The 21,042-nt window shown below is 38.3% G+C and overlaps 1 protein-coding gene across 6 annotated transcripts in view; it reads left to right on the top strand.

Annotated features, from left to right (window-relative positions):
* The first annotated feature begins 1,421 nt into the window (after nucleotides 1-1,421).
* Nucleotides 1,422-21,042, top strand: part of eps8l2 (EPS8 signaling adaptor L2) — a 32,657-nt gene continuing 13,036 nt past the window's right edge. Inside the window, exons 1-6 of one of the 6 annotated variants that reach the window (XM_081712351.1) lie at nucleotides 1,422-1,631; nucleotides 10,920-11,028; nucleotides 12,523-12,573; nucleotides 13,060-13,106; nucleotides 18,550-18,614; nucleotides 20,475-20,636. In XM_081712351.1, the coding sequence (XP_081568477.1) occupies nucleotides 12,539-12,573; nucleotides 13,060-13,106; nucleotides 18,550-18,614; nucleotides 20,475-20,636 (309 nt within the window). In that variant the 5' untranslated portion in view covers nucleotides 1,422-1,631; nucleotides 10,920-11,028; nucleotides 12,523-12,538. Of the gene's footprint in view, nucleotides 1,632-5,711; nucleotides 7,205-10,919; nucleotides 11,029-12,522; nucleotides 12,574-12,803; nucleotides 13,107-18,549; nucleotides 18,615-20,474; nucleotides 20,637-21,042 lie in introns of those variants that run through there. The other 5 variants (XM_081712352.1, XM_081712353.1, XM_081712354.1 and 2 more) reach the window with 5 other exon arrangements.

Below are 21,042 nucleotides of genomic sequence, written 5' to 3'. Positions count from 1 at the left end.
TTGTCAAAAATATATGAAACGTGAAATTAAGAGAGACTGACACATTTTATTATACTATAATCATCCAGTAGAGGGCGAATGTTAACATGAATAAAAGTTGAGATGAGGCCTTAATCTTACTATGTGTGTCACTTTAATCAATTAAGGGGATAAGTTCTTTTGCAAAGAGAGATGTTTTGGGAAAAGAACTCAATACAAATTTTTTTTTTACAGTTTTCATAGTGAATTTGTATGAAGATATTTTCAAACATTACATCAGCTAAGTTTATTGACTTATTTAAAGCCATCATTATGAACCATTATGGCCATAACAATGCATAATCCTATAGCAGGTAATAATAACTGTTTTGGGCTTGATCTGATCATGAAATTTAATGACTGGTAAAGTTAAATATTCATATTTAAAATATCTAATGATTTTAAATAAACTCACAGATTCGCGTTTTATAATTCTGGAACATGCCCGAGTACATTTTGTGTTCTTGTGTGAGAGAAAGAAAGGCAGAGAGACAAACTGACAGAGTTGCTAGTTGAAAAGAGTGTGTTTCTTTGATAAAGTGTGCTAATATCTAATTTTGCTATTAAAGTTGGTCCTGTTCAATAAGATTATATTAAGAACACAGAATCAGCCTTTACTAAGATAAAAAATGAACACTATGCAGATGTTAGGTAATGTTGGGATTGTTTGTAAGTTTATTTTGAATTTAATTTTTATTTATCGTTGACCTTTGTGTTTCAGTAAAATTGTAAGGAAATAAAACTGAATTAAAATGACATTCATTTAGATGAATGAAATATGAAGCTGGCACTTGGACATGTTAGGTCTGACATGAGCCATAGCCGACAGAAGGTTCCACCCTGTATCTCTTTTTTCCTTCGCCTCTTTGAAGCTGCCTCTCCCTGGCCACACACACACACACCCCTGTCTGGATGGTAAATACAAACTCATAATCTCTATATTAATTGATATTGGCTGCTCAGCTAACTGTAAGCTGATTCTGTGTTCTTTATAAAAAAAAATAACCAAGTTTAAGTTACCAACTTACCACATAGAATTTAATTAATTTAAGAGAATAATGATGTTCTTAAGGCCAAGACCCAGGTAAAATGAGTTGCTTTAAAAGCCTTTTCCTTCTGTCAACTCAGAGAGTGGTTACAAAACAAAAGCAAGCCTTTTCCAGAAAACTACCTCCATACCTTAATTCTTATTCTATAGTATTGAATTGGTACGTATAGCCTGCTTCCCCTTACCAAATGTGAATATGCAGCGAACGCAGAACTCGTCCCGGCTCGCACTGCAGGTAGAGTTACCCGCAAGTCATCTGTCACTTCCCTCTTCCTTCGCTCGAGACTTCGGCGTCTGCCAGCACTCGCCTGTTGCGCCTGCTGATGCCGTTGTTGTCTCATTGTTTTCTGCATGGCTTCCGACTGGACAGGCACGGCCGCCCACGTCACCTTGGCTACTATTATAACGAGTGTTACCATTCAGAGCAAAGTTCACACCGATACTTTTCAACAGATTGTTTAGTGTTTGAAATGGCATTTTGAGGATTTGCCTTTTTCTAGGAGTTGTGTATATATACACAGCACAAACGGTATAATTGGACTGGAGATCTCTTTGCTCTGTTCCGGTAAGAATTTTTCTCTCGTGATTCTGTGACTGTTGTAACAGACTCTAAAACCCTTTTTATGATATTGAGTTCAAATTTGTCCCTAGTTTCATGTAAGTGATGTAAGCGTTTCTATAGCCCCATTAGTTAACTAAGCCACATGCACGCAGTTTCACTTTTTTCGAGCCACGTTTTACACTGAAAATAATTAAACCAGTAATTTGCTGCTTTTTGCTATAGATGTGCTATAGATGCCGTTAACTCTGAAATCGTGACTAATTTAGGCTACCATAACGTGAAAGATTTGAATGAGCTGAAATGAGCTAAAAAGCTTCTTTAGATTCAAGTATGTCCTCAGGAACATTATTTTGTTTGCTGTTTAGGTTGTCATCTCTCGTAAGCAATTTCCTTATTCCTTAGAAATAACGTTATATATTTTAACCTTTCAACTTTGCTGGTTTAATGCCATGGTTAAAGTTGGAGGAAATCACAACAGACACTACTAAATAAATTCCTGTGTCAAATATAGCGCCTGGTGATCACAATATTACTGTCCAGACACAGTCTGGCAGCGCACATTCCAGAGACAGCTCTACACTGCATACAATGAAAGAGTTGAACAGGAAATGACTTAATTTTCAAAAACGTGCATTTCTGTTGTATAGAAGAAAACTTTGCTAGTTTTCCAAAATATTAGCAGTTATTAGCGCTGTGCTTTCTGAATGGTGGCCATGTTTAATACTAAACTATTCCTCTTGAGACTCATGCTGATTTTGAAATGACTGTGGCACGTTAGTGTGCTGGAGCTAAAGTCTTGTCCACTGAGATTCTGCTTCCTCTACCTGTGTATAATTTCTTAATAGCATAAAGGGCCACATATACTAGCACTGGCTGGTCTTTCGGGACGTTCCATCATTACACCTGGCGAACAGGTGAAATATATGGCCATAACTTCCCCCTGTTTCACAAGAACAGACAAATACACTGTTCATTCACTGTTCATCATTAACATTAGGGCAGAAAGAAGCACTTAGCTGGTCATTATGGCTCTCAGGCCTTCCATGTTTGATTCACTCCTAAAGGCTTATTCATTTGCATGGGACAAAACTTAAATGGCTATTATCTCAGTATTCTTATCTGTTTACTGAAGCTTGCTAAATGAACTCGAGTCAATAAAGTGGAGCTTAGTGGAATGGTGATGGGAGACAACACATTTGTTTGTGGTTGTTCAAGCTTAAAGATGTCACCATGGAGATAACTGTGCGACCCGAGTTTACTCAGAGGGGCCATGTTAGTGTGGGTTTTGATTTTGTAGACACCTGTGCAGGAATCTGTGTGTGTGTGTGTGTGTGTGTGTGTGTGTGTGTGTGTGTGTGTGTGTGTGTGTGTGTGTAGGTGTGTGTGTGTGTGTGTGCTTTCTCTGCAAAATTTAAAATAATAAAAAAAAAATGTATATATATTTTTTTTATTGTAGCCACTCTGTGTAATTGAAAATGTGTTGACCTTAGAGTCATAAAAATTACATATTATGCTGTCCTCCCTGTTGCTTTTGAATTATCTATAACAAACATTCAGATTATTTATTTGGGCTATGGATATATTCATGAGAATTGATGACTTAGCCAGAGTTTGTGCTAATGTAGACCTCTGATCATCACTCTCTGTTTTCATAACTATTTCATACCTGATCATAGACTTTGTCCAGCAGTCAACACATACTTGTGCATGCACTCATATAACAGATAAGACAATAATCAACTGTACTAAATAACAGCACTACTAATAGCAGGACTGTTTGCTGTTGCTCCAGTTGGCTGTCTTTCTGATGGCCTTTCCTGCATGGCTCTGTGCCAGCACAGTGGAATTAACCCTTCCTTTTTGGGGAATGGTGGTTGTGAGGTCCAACATGTTGCTGGTGACATAGAAAAGCAAGTTTTAATACTATAGTAATTACAGTATAGAATTAAATACAAATCTAAAAATAATTAATAATTTGCAATAATCTATATTACATCACAGATAACTCTGGACCCCTTTGTTATGCATTTAGTAATCCAGTGATCACATACTACAACTACCATTATATAATTATTCTTTCAGGGGGCTCAGATTTTGAACAGGTCATTACATTAAAATGTTTAAATCCTTTTTTTTTCATAATAACTATTAAAATGGATTGTAATATATTCACCCTGCCTGATTGATTCAGGAGCCTGATTGGCTGTTCATAGCCATTTAACTGTCTTTCTGCAGCGTGCGTGAAAGCCGAGAGCTCTCTGTATGAGAGCTCAGAGTCCTCAATCTCTCTGTGTGAGCCAATATGGCCACAGGCTATCCGCCTTTTACAGTTCTAGAACAACAGTAGAGTGCTTTTTTAGCTTGAATTTAAATGTGTATAGAAATAATTAAAAGTCACAGAATTCTTTCAGTTGGATACACCATTAACTATTAACCTGTATCAATTCATCTGTTTCATGAGAAGCATAGCTGTTTGTTGTACACAATCTGAAAGCGTGAAGTATTCTGTCATTTACCCCATTTACCCACCCTTCACACACACACACACACACACACACACACACACACACACACACACACACACACTCTCTCTCTCTCCCTCTTGCTCTCTCTCTCTCTCTCTCTCTCTCTCTCTCTCTCTCCCTCTCCCTCTCTCTCTCTCTCTCTCTCTCTCTCTCTCTCTCTCTCTCTCTCTCTCTCTCTCTCTCTCTCTCTCCCCGCAAGGGTTCCCATGTTACCACAATAAACAAACTACATTTGGAATGAAAAAACAGAAAGGGTGGGGTAATGTGTGGGAAAAAAAAGAATCAGTAAGGGTGGTGTGTAAAGGAAGGAGCTTTAAATGACAGTGTTGTAAAAGAAAGGTTCTTTACCCAGAACTCTTGGCTAGTGTGGTATCCTATGCTGATGCCTGGAGGTTGAGTTTAAATCTGCTTTCTTTGTTTTTTTCAATCAATCTGTTTACACAGTCTTATGGTATATATAAAATGATTTTTCATTTTGGGTGTCCATCAAAAGTCTAAATGCAATTAAGCTGTAAAGTCGCATTCCATTACAAATAATAACAGAAAATGTGGCCTTTTCAGTTAATTATTAATACTTTATTACTTTGCCCAATTAAATATCCACTTTATAGTTTCGGGATGACCAGAAATGAGCTTGTTTGTGAGTTTTACCAGGATTTTATTTTCTTTCTGACTGCTTATGGTAAATAAGATTAAATTCTCGCCCCTCTGGATAAGTTATTTAATGGTTATTTAATTTTAAAAAAGGAAAAAATCTTTTAGAACTTTCCTTACTGTAGTTTACTATATCTGAGTAATTAAATGAGAGGACTGGGAATGTTACTTTTACAAACATGTATTGTGATACAGCTATCAAATGTATTCTGATGCAGCTTTCAGGTGATTTTTTAATAATCTTTTTTTTTTATTCAAGATTTTAATGTGAAGCATAATTTTATGGATGTCAAAAACACAGTAACCTGTGACAATACTAAATTACAGATATTACAGGGGGGGAAAAAAAAGCAGTAAACTGTACTGCAGGTTTATAATCCGCTGTTGACATTAGAACTACCTTAAACCAAATCTCAAGATTAGCCATGGACGATATTAGTGTATCCCCCAGGACTAGCTCTGTGTTTGCTAAAGGGGAGTATGCTAAATGTACTTATTGTGCTTTTCAGTGGGTGTAGCCTGCTAACTGGAATGTTTGTATTGTCACTGTGCTAAAATCTGGAATGTTGAATGCATTGCTTTAAAGGTGTTTATTGGGGCATTATAAGTTATATATTAGAGAATTAAATGACTGATAGTTGCAGTTATATATATATATATATATATATATATATATATATATATATATATATATATATATATATATATATATATATATATATATATATATAATAAAATTCTGTCATTCACCCACCCTTCACACAAACACACACACACACACATTTTATTATTATATAATGCTATATAATAGATAGTTTTATATAAATGAGTACTTTCTTATTGGTGGTCTTGCTATACATCTATATTATTTGTTATTCTTCCTGTCTGACAAATTGGGGCCCTTTTTCCCAAAAGCATGGCAGTGCTAAGATCTTCTTAAAAGAGAGCATTCAATGCAATACACACTCCCGCATTTAAAGATGATCACTGTAGTGCTAAGATTCTTAAATGAGAGTGAGCATTCAATGTAATACTCACTCTGCCATTTAAAATGATCTTTGATCTTTGTGTGATATTGCTCTTGGGAAATCGATCCCAGATCTGTACAGTTTTTTTGCACAAACTGTACAACTGTTACATATATTCCTTTAGTCCCAACACAGAGGTAAGTGAATAAAGCATCAAATGTTGGTATACTAATCATATAGAATACATTATTTAAGTATCAATTATATCAGTTGTGTGATTGCATGTATGTGTATGTGTGTTGATGATGATGCATGATGATGCATCTTGTGCATGGAATCAAGGTTATACCAGTGGCTGGAAAACTAGACTTCTGAAGCTAAGACTCACATTTATTTGGCAAGATTCAGCAAGACGTCCATTCTGCATGTCATAACACAATTAATAAAAATGAATAAATGTACTAATTTACTGCTCATATGTCAGTGAATCACTGCAGACTCCAGTTTAGATTAACATTGCATTGACTGAGTCTTACTGATTATGTGAGTGTGAATGTAAATGTGAATGTGTAATAGTGCTACTCTAGGATTCTGGATTCTATTTATCTACCCATCAGTAAATTTGTGTCCTTCTGGCTGATGATTTAGAATGCCATGGTGTCAGACAAATAGGTATACACCAACAGCTGTTTTTCCCTCAAATAAGGATAATGTTTTGGCCATATCTTAGAGTTGAGCTAGCTAGCTTGTTTTAGTAAATACAGTAGATATGATCTGTTTATGGAGACACCTATGTATCTCATGTGCATATGTGTATGATGTGTGTGTTTGCATGTTTATTTGCACATGTATGTGTATTTGTGTGTAATATAATGCATTTATATACATTATTATATATATAAATGTATATTTGTATATATTCGAACTGTTTCTGGAAGGCTGATTCACCCAGCTTAGACTAGCAGTCCCGCATGGACACTTTGGCTCTGTTGCATCTCTTTGATGAAAAGATGTTTGACTTGCCAAGTAATTCTTACCAGTCTCTTAAGCTTAAATTGTATATTTTTATTCAAGAGTGCTGAGGAATTTTGCAAGTATTTTCTATGACTAGATGATACTACATCATTTGTAGATAATGTAATGGGCAACCTGATTTTTCGAAAAGTAAAATTGTTTGTGTGCGTGTGTCATGGTCTCACCCCTCTGGTGTTCAATTTCCATAGTGATATTGTCATGTGGTCTTTTTGTTTGTTTGTTTCTGTTCTTGTCTCTGCCCTCTCTCCTGTGCATTATTCTTTACTGCGCTCACCTATGCCTTGTTCATCTCTTGTTAACCTGTATTTAGCCCTCTTGTTGTCCTGTCCATGTTGCTGGATATTCTTTATGCTTGTGGTTCTGTTCCTGGTCATGTTCATTCATGGTTTATCATGTAAGTTCATTTGTTATCATTACTCCTTATTTTCTTCTTGGATTCTTTTGCTTGTTATGTTCCTGCTGACCAGTTTCGTGGACTTTTATCCAGACTTGGGTAGGGCTCCCAATAAAGCATGCTCGAGTTCACAGTCCTGCTTTGTCCACCTCACTGTGTGTTTTCTAGGCTTGTCACAATACCAGTATTTTGACATCAATACAGATACCATGAGTAGTGTCACAAATCTTGATACCAAAAGGATACCTTGGCTTAAAAAACCCACAAAAATATAAAGTCCTTTCACTTACTCAACGTAAAATGTTAATGCAGAAAGATCTGAATGCAAAAGTATGATTAAATGAAATCTTAAATATAAAGCAAGTACAATTGCTATATAATAACTAAATACTTGTCTTTGTAATTATATTGGAGTCATAATCATTTTATTTCACCAAGTATGTTGCCCATACAAGGAAGTTGTCTTGGTGAGTGTACAAGTTTCAAGTTTCAAGTTTGGTTTATTTGTCACATACATAGTCATACACAGTACAACACGCAGTGAAATGGTGGAGAGTGCTCTGTCCAAACTGAGGAAGAGAACCAGGGGTGCATAGAGAAAAAAAATATATATCTTCATATCATACACATGTATGTAACGGGCTTTCGGAAGATTTCTTTGCCTGTTTAAGGTTCTTAGCTAGGAAAACCAATGTATCAATGTGGTCTTCTATCAGTCTCATTCTTGGACTGCTCTGTTTAGTCTGTTTAGGCTTCATTTGAAGCCTATTTTGTGCATCTGTCTAGCACAGATGTAATGGTAGCCTGACTGGATGAAGCTGAATTTTTAGTAAGAAAAATAAAGAGTAATACGAACATTAATAATTTGAGGTTAAACTGTACACACAATGCTCTGTTTTAAACACCAGTATTTTACATTTTAAAATTAGCTGCAGTTAAGCCTATTTGATAGCCTACTTGTGATGGAAACACAAACATGTTAGCATCGTGAGCTTACATAGCAAGATGAGTAGTTAGCTTATCTCAGAAACAATTTTCACTAATATTTCACTAATCACTTAAGAAAGCTCACTAGCATAGCCTCTTATCTTTGCGGATGACTGATGAATACAGGTTTTGGCTGATTGGCCTGAACAGCACATACAGGGGTTTCAGTCAGACAGCATAAACTGACTCTGAGCTGAATTATTAATTCTGCCCAGACTGCCCACAGTATACTGAATTTAAGTAAGGATACAGATAGAGATAGAAACAGAGATAAAGGCATGAGAGTGAAAGAAAATAGGCTTGAGAGAGGTGTGTGAAGGGATTCCATAAAGTTTAGGTGAAGACCATTTATAGTGATGTAAACATGTCATGTGGCCTTTTAGGCAATGGAATCATGTGGCATAATAATCATTACACCACTTGCCTGTTATAGTAAAATAAATAAGAATTCTATGGACAGTATTTGCTGTGTTGATTGATGGATCAGTTTACCCCAATACATTCCATTAGTGACATTCCATTCATGACCTTTAAATGTAATAACCCGAAAAGACTGGAATGTGAACATGACAGGAATGTCCTCATCAATGAAGATAAATAATGTTCAAAGTCAAATTTTCAAATTCACTAAATTGTCATTTTACAATAATGGAACAAGGGAAGGTTTGAGATAAATGTACTGATCTTTATAAGGGCATCACACCATGCAGTCCAGATAGGACCAACATTAATTCTATCTTAAATACATTTTGAGGCAGACCTCAGTCAGAGCAGCACTCTTCTCAGTCACGTCTGCCATCTCCTGCATTCTTCAGCCGCACACAGGTTATCGTACAGGCATCCGGCACAGTGTTGGATGGTAAAGTGGTACTCCTGCAGCACCGTGATTCTCCTCGCAACCTGCCACTCAGGCTCTCTGAACTGCATGAGGCAAGTCAGCAAGGCGTGATCAGTATGCAGGACAAATAGGATGCCATAGAGGGAAGGGCGGAAGCAGTGTAGCAGTGACTCTCTCAATCCCGTCTTGTACCTCTGAAAGGATGGCACCAATGCCCTTATCAGTGGTGTCTATGTCCACAATGAACCTGCTGACTGCCGTGCGAAATGCCAACACTGGTGCTTCACATAGAACACATGATCAGGCCCCTTGTCCCATTACCTGCTCCAGGTTTGTGAATGCACCATTAAAGTTGGGTGCAAGGACCAGTATATTATGAAGATAGATAATATACCAATTCTTAGGGATGCTCGAGCCATCAAACATTCAAAACTGGCTGGTTCATTACAAAGCCCATAGGCTATCAATGTAAACTGATTCTGGAGCAAGTGCCTCTTGCCAATACACATTGCATAGCTCTAGCAAGCTAAACCAGACAGAGCCGCGAGTTGTTTCATGACATCAACAATACATGATAGCTGGTACGAGACTGGCTTTGTAACAGCATTGAGTCACTGATAATCCATGCAACGATCGAACTGATATTCTTTTTCTTCACCAGGACCACCTGTGCCTCACATAGCCTACTTGATGTTTCAGTGATTCCCACAGCACATCTATTTTTTACTTTACTTTTTGCTCCACAGCTTTTTTTAGTCAATGGGTGCTGGTGGGAATAGAGCTGAATTGGGGAGCATCTCCAATGTTGATGTTGTGCTGCACTATGTTGCTCTGTGTACAGTCTTAGTGATGTTGCTGTAATTGCATAGACGCTCCCTTGCTGCTTCTACTTCTTTATTAAACCCGACCCGCTCTGCTGCCATAGTTCATACACCACCTTGAGTGTTGCACAAAGCTCTCATTTACTTCCCACATGGAAATTGAGGACCACACCTCCAGGGATCCCTGACTCTGCTGCTTCTCTAACACCAGCTTTTGTAGACAGCTTCATTTGTCTCCTCTTTAAGGCTAGCATTTCCTTCCAGAGATCGAGTAGAGCCCTGCAAAGAAATACAAGCAGTGTATGTACAGATCTTGTACAGGCACAAACTAATGCAGTTGTCACAGATGCCCCCCACCAGCTGCTGATGTATCATTCGCAGTGTAAGGGAGCATATCTGGTTGTAGCAGCAACACCAATAAGACAATGTCAATGGGGCCGATAAGCTTGTTTCCTGTCTACACTGCCCTCAACAGAAATTCCACAGCAGCAGCCATTCTTCCTGGCTGTGGCATCGACACTGAGGGTTGTCCTTTCTGGTTTACTCTCAGTCCTCACTGAGCAACTCCTGCTGCTGTTTCCCAGTGATTCAGGTCCATGACATTCACTGGCTTAGTGTGTCCTCTTCCTATGCTGCCAATGCATCAGTTGTTGTACTACCACTCACTCGGGGGCTGCTTAGCATGTTAGCTCTTCCGCTGCGTAGCACTTTGCTGCAACAATTTTACACCAAGAATGAGTTCTGACCTCTCTGTTTTGGCAGCAGCTGCTTTAAGGCTGGAAGATGCAACAAACTAATGCAACAAACTGAAGTTGCACATGCAACTTCAGCTCCCTTGGGAGCACTGTATTCAGGATGTGTTCCAGTGTTAATTCTTCCTGTACTGCCTTTTCAAACTCCGTGGATGCCTGCTGAAGCACTGTGTCTAGTGCACACTTATCTGCTCCCCTGATAACCACCAACTCTCCGAGAACAGCCAACTGTTTGAGAAAGTTGCTGACGCCTGCCTGAAATGACACTGGAGGGCCATGGTCAACGTTGTTAGGTTGTTGTGTTGTTCTGATTGCAGATGCACAAGTACCTGTAGTGCTTTTCCCTCTACTGCCAAACACAGCTGTGTTATGGTGATGACCACATGCCAGGTGACCACTTGCAGCTGTGCGGAATATGCTTTCCAGGTACATTCATCATTGAATTGTGAAAGGTAGATGCTTGTCGTTTCTGCCATTATATCTCTGTTGCCAGGCTCCAGCAGAGCTCTGTTGCTGAGCCTCACTATGCTGCTCCCTTCACTGTTTTCCCCAGCCATCCAACTCACTCTTGCTGGCTGACAGAGGGTAGGCGTAATGCTTGATAACATCTTCCTCTGGGCTATGTCTTCTAGCTCAGTGGCCACATCCCACTTCTGACACCAATTTAGCAACAAAATAGAAGAACCAGTGAACACCATTTCTGCTCTAGGAAATACAAAAAACTCATACACAGCAAACAAGCGGAAAGGGAAACCAAAAACTAATGGGGAAAATAGGGGGAGAGACACACATCAGTAAGACAGTAATTCATTTCTAATACACAAACTTCAAAGAAACACGATTCAACTAATTTATAGCTATGTTAATATACGCTAATGCTAGCATTAATTTTTAGCTAAATAAAGTTTGTAGAGAGGTGCATGGAATTCTGGGAGTTTTTACTCACTCAACTGGCCACCCCTTTTTCCGGTAGCTGTTGCCACAGTATTAATTCCCATCATATTCTCTGGTATAATGCTTTTCTCCCTAATACAGTACAGGGAGTACAAGTAAACAGCACACTATCTTTGACGATTATGACAAATGTTGATGCTTCTCCACTAGTTCTCCACTTTTGTTCACTCTGTACACCAATGACTGTAAAGCTGAGGACTGTAAAGACTACATCAAATAATTTTGTTTTTAAATCTTTGTATGGCTTTATTAGTGCTACTGACTGATGACATGAATTCATTTTGATGTGGTGTTTCTAGGCTAGTAAGCAGCTGTGTCCAAAATGCACTTTTTATTACCACAAAGACTTAAGAAGTTATTTTTGGTTTGGAAAGCATGGACTAACAAGTAGGATTTCCCATTGTCCATAATGTTCTACATAATAAATGTTCTGCCTTCAAATAGAGTACAGATGATAGGACTAAATATTTACGGTATTTAGCTGACACTTTTATCCAAAACAACTTACAATTATGACTGAGTACAACTCAAGCAAGGGTTGAGGGTCTTGCTCAGGGGCCCAACAGTGGCAACTTGGCAGTGGTGGGGCTTGCAACCATCCAATTACAAGGCAAGTACCTTAACCACTGAGCTAGTTAGCTCATAGAAGGTTGGTTTAGTTTGACACATAAATATGCAATAATATTTCTAAGATGTAATATACAACACTGGGAAAAGTGCAATGTTATATTTGGGTAGTAGGGCATGTGTAAGTGTGTTGTAACTATGTGTGTAGGTGTTCTGTGATGTGTGTAAATTTATATAATGTAGCTGTTGAGGGATGCAAGATGAATTTCAGAGAAATCTGACAAATTGGATAGCATCATATCAAATGTAACGATTGGATCGTATCATATGAAATAATATACTGTATTATATTCTGTTATCTCTTTTTGTTATCTCTCTCTGTTTCCCTCCCTCTCTCAGGTGGGTGCTGTAGATCATGAATTTCATGGGACCTTCAGTGAGACAGGCCAAGTGAGTCTCAATCAATTATAAACGCATGCAAATGATTCACTCATACAAAAAAAAAATCACTAACTAGAAGATATTTTGGCAAGCTTTGGTATGTTTGTGCGTGTGCGTGTGCATGTGTGTGTTAGGGAGTATGTGTGTTTGAGGTTCTCGGTTGACAGAGCAGTTCTGTTAAAGAGTGTTTGCTTTACCTTCACAGCTGAACTCAGCCTCTCTCTTTCACTCCCTCTTGCCCCCCTCTCTTGCTCCCATATGTGCTGAGGACCTGTAGATAATCTTAGCCAGTCCTGTCCAGTATAGCCACACTGTGCCACTGAGCTAAAACACTCTAACACAAATCTCTAAGCCACCATTTCAGATTGCAGAGAGTGAGTGTGTTCTATTGCTGGAGGAAAGTGTGTTTAGGTGGCTTGCATATTATTTAATAAGACCTGTTTGAGCAATGAAGAGCAGAAATCATCCTTCCTCATCTTCTTCCTCTTCCTGCAGTGGAGTGGCCAGATCTGACAGCAAGATCAGTGCTAAGGCCCTGTATGGTAAGCTATTTGGATTTCTATATTTTATGGATATTAAGATATATGGGTATTTTATGGATATTTGTTTGCAGTACTGTGCCAAGCGTGTGATGGTGTATACTGGTATTTTGGCTGTCTACTAATTTATTCATTCACTATTTATTTGTGTGTAAAACGTTCAACAAAAACGATTATGCAGCTGTTCTGTAAGATTCTTCTTCGTCTTATGTCACAACTCATGCTTGCCTGCTGGCTATTACTAGATCTAAACTGTCCTCTGTAAGTTAAGTAGACGATCCCACTTTAAAGACTATGTATAAGGACCATACATATGCACAAACCCACTGTAGTGCTGTGCCATGACACTGTGATCACTTTTTGGCATTTAAAAAAAGGTTTGGAAAATGTATTCTAGTATTCATAAGTCTGTTACCGGTATTGTTGTGTGTCATTTACATGGGTCTCAAAGTGCTTAACAGAGAGAGACTGATATGCCTGCACTGAAATTCAGTCAAACCATCACAATTAACATTTGTTAATCAAATGGTTGCGCCAGGAAATATCTGTAAGTTTCACTATGTGAAAGCGAGATAGATAGGCAGAGTGAGAGAGAGAGATACATGGAGAAAGATTAATAGACACAGAGACTAAAGTGAGAACTGATACTCTGAAAGGATCTGGAATCTACTGCAGTAAGCAATTTTGCACATTCATCAATTAAAAAAACGTCTGAAGAATTTATTGGCAGCAATGTCATGGCAACAATTCTTGCTGATTTCAGGCACTCCTGCTGTAAAGTCTGACTTCTACAGCGTATCCCAGTAGTTCTGTTACAGCGCTCATTTACAGGAGTCTTATGATCTTAAGGTCTTTGTGTGTGTGTATATATGTGTTAGTCTGTGTGTCAAAATGTTCACAGTCCTGCTCTGTCCCAGTCTGGGTGTGTCTGTTATGAGTATGTGGCTGGAAAAAGTGTGTATGTGTGTCTGTGTACAGTTGTGTAATATCGGCGTATAAAAGAGGCTTTGAGAGTGTGTATGCAGGAGGAGGTGTGCCTTCCTGCCATCTCAGAATGGCTCCATTTTGCTTCTTGCTTTATGGTAAAGATTCATAATACATAATACAGGAATGCACACATGCCAGACAATGAGTGAAAACAGACAAAACCACAGCAACCACTGACCTCCTCAAGTAGAGAGTGAGAATAAAAAGAGAGATAGGGTGACAGAAAGAAAGAGACAGAAAAAGAAGAAGAAGAAGAAGAAGAAGAAGAAGAAGAAGAAGAAGAAGAGGGAAGAAAAGAGTAGTCCATGGTTGCATCTGTGACAGATGGCCCCTGATGCCTGGCCCACTGCCTCAGCAGATGGCTGATGAGTGCCTGTTCATCTTACACTACCTGGAGGTGACTGCATGCAAGTGAATGTCTGGGAATGTGATATAGACAAAGTACATTCTCATAACTGCTACAGGACCTGTGTACTGTATAATTTAATGTTTTGGATTTTTTTTCACTGTGACATTTGGCCCATGCCCACTGTTTCATTCTCCTAACTCATGCGCTGTGAATATCGTCTTTGCTCAGCTATGCAAAAATTTACACTGTCCCTTAGCCTGCTGACAAGCCATGCAAATTGGCCTGTGGGCCTCTGACTTGCCTTGCACAAGACTTTATCTGAGCTATCAGAGAGATGGGCAGGGGGAGGGAGGGTAAAAAAAAGAGAGAGAGAGAGTGAGAGAGAGGTGAGGTGATATGACAGTGAGGAACAGTATTTTTCATTCCACTCAGATTGTAGACGCCGCAGATCTTGGTTGTCTTGGCCTGAATTGTAATCTGAGTCAATGCCTGGATGGGAACTTTTCTCATGTACAGTAATTCAGTCTATCTGTCCTGTATATTCTCTTTTATTATTATTCTCCTCCAAACTCCTACTGCAATTCTCCTTGTTTGAGTGCTCAGACAGCAGTATGGTGGTGCTGGTGAATATGGGATAATCCCCTTCGTTATGTATGTTCACATATCCATGTTGAGACTTTTATTCAGGCTTATTCAGATGATCTCTCATATGAATTTGTGTTTGTATGTGCATGCATGTGCCAGAACTGTTTGATTGGGCTGTACTATATGGGAGGATAGGAAAATATGTGCTGGCCTGGTATGTTCATTTGGATCTGTGTAGGTTAACTGGAGATGGTTGCTTGACTGGAACAGATGGCACTTCACATGGGTGCTTCATTTCCTGTAATCAGCAGGCACCCCATGACAAGTTGGCATGGTAACACCAGCACAGTTTCTGTTTGTAACTGATAGGCCTCAAAAGGGTCTGTTAAAACAGGTGTCTTCACCATGGTAACAAGATTTTTGTTTGAGAAATACAAAACAGGATTAAACATTAAAATGTGGCATTATGGAGGTTTTTTTTCCCCTGCTTTTTTCCTGTAGATCGGAATTATATGTCCAGGTCTCATTTTGTGTAACAAGCAAGTTTTATAGGTTATAATTGTTCTAAAGTTATCGAATAGCTAGGAATATATTTGCAAATGATACAAAATGTGATCAGACGTTGCAAATATATCATAATATTATTAACAGATGGTGATTCCATCTTACACTCCTGGTGAAATGAAATGGCACCAATCAAGTTCCTTTTCGCACTGTGAAAACAACAGAATGACATCATTGCTCTGGAAAGACAAAGGCCAAGAGGTGAGACAGATAGCATTACATGCTCTTCAGCAGTCACTTCAGGACAGCAGATGGTCATACTGAAGTGCTGTACCAGTCCATGATGAAGGAGTAAAAAGGAGATAATGGAATGATCCACAAAGTCAGCAGGTCACTGCTGTTAGATAGAGTAGACCTTTCTAGTGTGAAATGGTTCTAACATTACATCATTTACCAGATGCTTTTATTATGTACTACTAGATGTGTATAAAATGGACAAGCTTAGAAAACTTAGAAAAGTCTGTTTGGGAAGATATGTGAAGAGGTTTCCTTTTGAGTAGCTAGAGACCAGGTATTCCATAGTCATCATGCAAAATGTTTCTGTTTGTTGCGATGTGAGGTTTCTTCATCTAATAGAAGGAAAGTCCAGGCAGTTGCTTCCCACTGAAGTCGCTCAGTACTCTGACAAGTCCCACATGACGTGCGAACTGTGAAGTGATTGGCATATAAATGTCAGCCATGAATAAGGCATGCACACAGCTCTGCTTTCTCACTGCTGCCCCTGCACCTGCACCTGCAGGGCCTGCCTGTGCCCAGTGCTACCGTTTCACCCCAGAAGGAAGAGATGGAGCGGTGGGGTGGTGTAAATGAACTGATGGATGAAGATGAGTGAGACGTAAAAGAACATTTTCCCCTGTGGCCACATAAGAGAAAGAGGAGGTGCTAGGTCTGATGCTTTATCCCATACTGTAAGCCACTTGACTGGAACTTGATTACTTTGTGGTAAATATTAGGTGAGGTCCAAACTAGGACTGAGCTAATAGATGTTGCATTGTTCATCGTGGATGCCATAACAGTGTTGAGCCAGTATTGTGATGCCAACCAACAAAATTTTAAAATATAGCCTAATAAAAATGTCACATATATGTTTTTTCCTTGCAAGGGCTCAATTAAGAGTAATTAATGTATTAATGTAATTAATTGAATAGTCTTTGGAAAGAAGTAAAAGAAAGTATATAAAAATGTGTAGTACTTGTATCACTACCACTATACCAGGAGATGTTTTGCTGACTTTGTGGTTATTTATGTGTAATGGAAGTTGTTATGACTGTTACCAGGGGGAAGACATTCATGGATAACTCCCAGCCATGTGCTGTGATGGCCCTGATGCTTTTGCTTGAGGTTGTCTTAAATAAAGCCTGCAGCCTCTTGCAACTGTCCTTTTGACCAAGGTGCTAATGCTAGCGCTAGGCGATAATCCAAAGTAGTTGTATTTTTAGGATTGTTTTAAGAAGTTTGGCTCACTATACTTGTCCTGACAGTTTTTCCCCCAGGGAATTAAATGAAATTATTTTTTATGCAATTACTTTACAATGTGAGTGCAGCATGAGGTAAGAGCACAGTTCCAGTACAGTTGTATTGCACTGGGCATGCTCAGTGTTCATCACTGCGTGCCTCATAGCTCAGGGAATAGATTTTAGTGTATGTGCACTGTGGGGGAGCCTGACTGCATATGTGTTAACTGCTGGTTCAACAAACCAGTTAAGTTTCATCTGATTTATGGCAGTTGTTATAAAACAAGTGGAGATAACAATATCAGACAAGAAGGAAGCGGTTATTCCAAGTGGACGTGTAAACTTTGAACATTGACTTCGATAAAAAGTGTACTGTTGACCTGTCTTTCAGTCAGTCTGTTTGCAGTATTCTTTAAAGGGAAGCCGATTTCAGACATCGTAATGAAGTGTGGGGAGTCAAATGGAATGTGATTTTGACAATGGTCAGATGGGTAGGAATGAGAGCTTTACTGGCCATCATTTGAAAATGAAAGATTAATTTTGTTGATCTAAACTGGGGAATAGAATGAGTAGTTAGTATCACACAAAATTGTTATTATATTTTTATTGTACTTCAGTATACATCTGATGAGCTGGATTCTCGTTAGTTTAAGAGGTTGTTGAGTTTATGGAAATTAGCCTAGTGGAAATTATATCAGTAGCAGTCAACTACTGTTGTGGATTCTGAGATCAACTGTGTATAAGCTGTTTGTTTTTTCCTGTGTGTGTGTGTGTGTGTGTGTGTGTGTGTGTGTCTGTCTGTCTGTCTGTCTGTATGTCTGTATGTCTGTCTTGTGCATCTGTGTATGTCATATGTATCATGTCTTTTTTTGTGTGTGTGTTACTTTTAGCTTACTTCCTTTTAGCTGTGCAGTATATTTCATGTGCCTAATCTATCCTCCCTATATCATATCAAAATGTGGCATTCAGGTTAGTATGTTGCCTCTTCCTATTTTGGTAGTGTATGTGTGTATAAGCTCCACTTTATTTATTGTTCAGGATTGTTTACTTATATGAGGGGTTTTTCCTATTCATGTTTACTAAAATAGCAGCATCTTTTAGTAGGTGGAAGTATATTTTTAATTAATTTAATGAATATAAAAAACCATGCTGGTTGTTTCTGCTGTAGATTGATGCCTGGTAGGAGTAGGAATTTAAATATTGATTGTCAATTCACACTTTTTGCAGCAAAAAAAAAAAAAAAAGAAGCATTTTACAGTATTATCCCAGAGACTGTTCCCTAATGACATCTTCACACCTACATAGACATAAACTATGTCAACTTTGAAATCTCTAGTGATTTATGTAATACAATATTGCCTTGAGTCATTATTGTTTCTCTACTCAGTCTAGTTGTCTAATCTGTAGTAATTTAGCTACTTGACAATATGTCTTACATTTGTGTTTAGAATTCTTTGTGTTCTTTTGGCTTTTTGTAAGTCTGTAACCATTTTTATTTCCCAATCAGAGCAACGCAAGAAATACTCCAACTCAAATTTCATAATGCAGGAGACCTCACAGTACCATGTCCAGGTGAGGCGCTTACCTCTCCCGCCCTTTTGTTTTTTGTTTTCTTGCTAAACTGTAGCATGGAGGTGTAGTGCTTTCTATTTCCAGTAACTGTGGACTTTAAGTGGCAGGTTAATGTTTGAGCCAATTTATGCTTTGTTATGGCACTGCAGTATAGCAATTACAGTCAAGCCATTGACACATTTATCAAACGTGATCAGACATAAGTGACTTACTCTATGGGCACTTTCAGTGAAATTGTATTGTCAAGGCTCCTTGCCATTTTGGGTAACATATCTAACATACATGTGGTGACTATAGTGGTGTTTTGAGTTTTGACTGAATAGATGCCAATGACAGCTTGTACAAATCTGTGAGTCATTGACTGACCAAAATAGGCTCTTGTCTGCCTCCTGTCTACTTATTTTCATGTACTTGGCTTGGGTCTTTATGCTCTGAATCAGTTCCAACCATATTTCAAAGCCCATCTAAACTCTCAGGTTTTAGTGTACACTGATCAGAAATGCAGATAAGTGGGTGTGTAGTACACAAAACCCTCTGGCACTCTGAAGAAGCATGAACAATTTTTGAACAATTATAGAGGACGATTTGAATAAATATGGATATGTCAGAATTTCACCTTGGATATGGGTCCGATGTGGTAGCACTATCCCTCAGCATTTTGATAAGATCTTGCTAATGAAGCATCTCTCCTTCACTTTGTCCCCTCATACACACAAGCACATGAACACATAAGCACATAAAGTATGACAAACAAATTCACAGTGGTTCCTTACCACATTCCAGTTATATTTTTTAATTGTTGATTCCGAATTTGGTAAAACCGTAGTGCCTTCAGTAACTCCTAGTTTGCACAGCTAGTAGAAAATATATAAGAACTCCCAAACAATTGAAACAATGAGAATGTGTGGTCATCATCAAGACATACCAATGAAAATTACAGATTTTCCAAACTTCTTATAACAACAGTTCAAAGCAGTCCATTTTTACTCATATCAGGTTTTTTTTATTTCTTATCTTAATTGCCTCTCTAGGGTAAACAGGTAAAACCAGATGTGACTTTGATTTTTCAGCATGCATGTCAAAGCCTGATTATGCCATGTTGAAAAAATGGTTATATTTCTATAATGTTTTTGTAAAGGGCCACCTGTAGTGCGAGTCTCTGGCCACTAGAGGGAGGCCACACGTTGCTAGTCAGTAATCAGTGGGATCACCTTCAGATGACCTGTCATTTTAAGGTCTTCACAAATACAATACCAAATGTGTTGGTGCAAAGATATGTAATAAGCACAACGGGGGTAGTTATGGTGTGCACTGCATACAGTGTCACCACAGGATGCTAAATATGCAGTTACTTATGTTCAGGTATGTAGAGAGTCCCAGAATTAAAGTAAAGTGCAGTGTGCATGTATTTTGGGTGGGTTGCACTTACATATAGCTGATTTAAAAAGGGGTTAAAGGATAAAGTTCAGTGGAGTGTTCTGGTGGATGAATCCATAGTGTGCGAGCCTTGCATTCAGCTACAATGAAGGTGTGATGCAGCTGCTAAGAATGCACACTTATACTTTATGCCATAATAAAGTTATTCTATGATATTATTCTATGAAGATAGTATCAAATCTACTTATAGTTTTAGTTACAGAAAGAGTCACTTGTTGAAATGAATGAAAACCCATTTGTTCAACATGTATTTTGTATTCAAAACTTGGAGTAAGAATAATTTTTAAAATAACAACTTTGTAGGTGCTTTCACTAAAGAAACTTTATGACTGAAATAAAATGGCACAGAAAAATAATGAAACTGCTTTAATAAATAACTGATCTATTTAGATAAATAAAGAGTAAAAAAATATATATTTTCAGCATTTGTCAACATTTATAATGGACAAGAGGGAGTCCATTGCAACAGTAGATGATGCAGTGAAGAAGCTGATTCTCCTGGACTCTAAAGACAAAATCTGGACCCAGGAGATGCTTCTGCAGGTCAGCGACAAGGCTATCAAACTTCTGGACTGTGACACTATGGTAAGTACTTCATGTGTCCATGGATGTGTGTGTATATTTGTGTGTATGTGTGTGTGTGTGTGTGTGTTATTTATAAGATGCACAACATTGCAGCACATAACTGCAATAGTTCATGCCCTACATTTTTTGCTGTCTCTTTAGGAAACTAGCTTTAAAAATGTATGTTCCTGTTTAAAATGTTAAAACGTGCCATACAGAAAAAACAAACAAACAAAAAAACCAAATTATTGCTGCCAATCTGTAATCCTGTAAGGTTGAACATCTGAATCTGATGAATGAGGTGTTTATGGTGACCTTTGTGTTTTATGGTTATTGACTCTGCTGTGATTATCACTATAGTGTAAACCGGGATTTGATTTCTATGTCATTTTGAGAGTAATCTGATTGTATTGCCTATACTCAAAGA

This window comes from Electrophorus electricus, chromosome 4, assembly GCF_041902795.1.
Source record: "Electrophorus electricus isolate QZ-2024a chromosome 4, ASM4190279v1, whole genome shotgun sequence".
Taxonomy (NCBI): Eukaryota; Metazoa; Chordata; class Actinopteri; order Gymnotiformes; family Gymnotidae; genus Electrophorus; species Electrophorus electricus.
The sequence above is the reverse complement of the archived record's forward strand: the minus strand, read 5'-3'. Positions and strand labels throughout refer to the sequence as shown.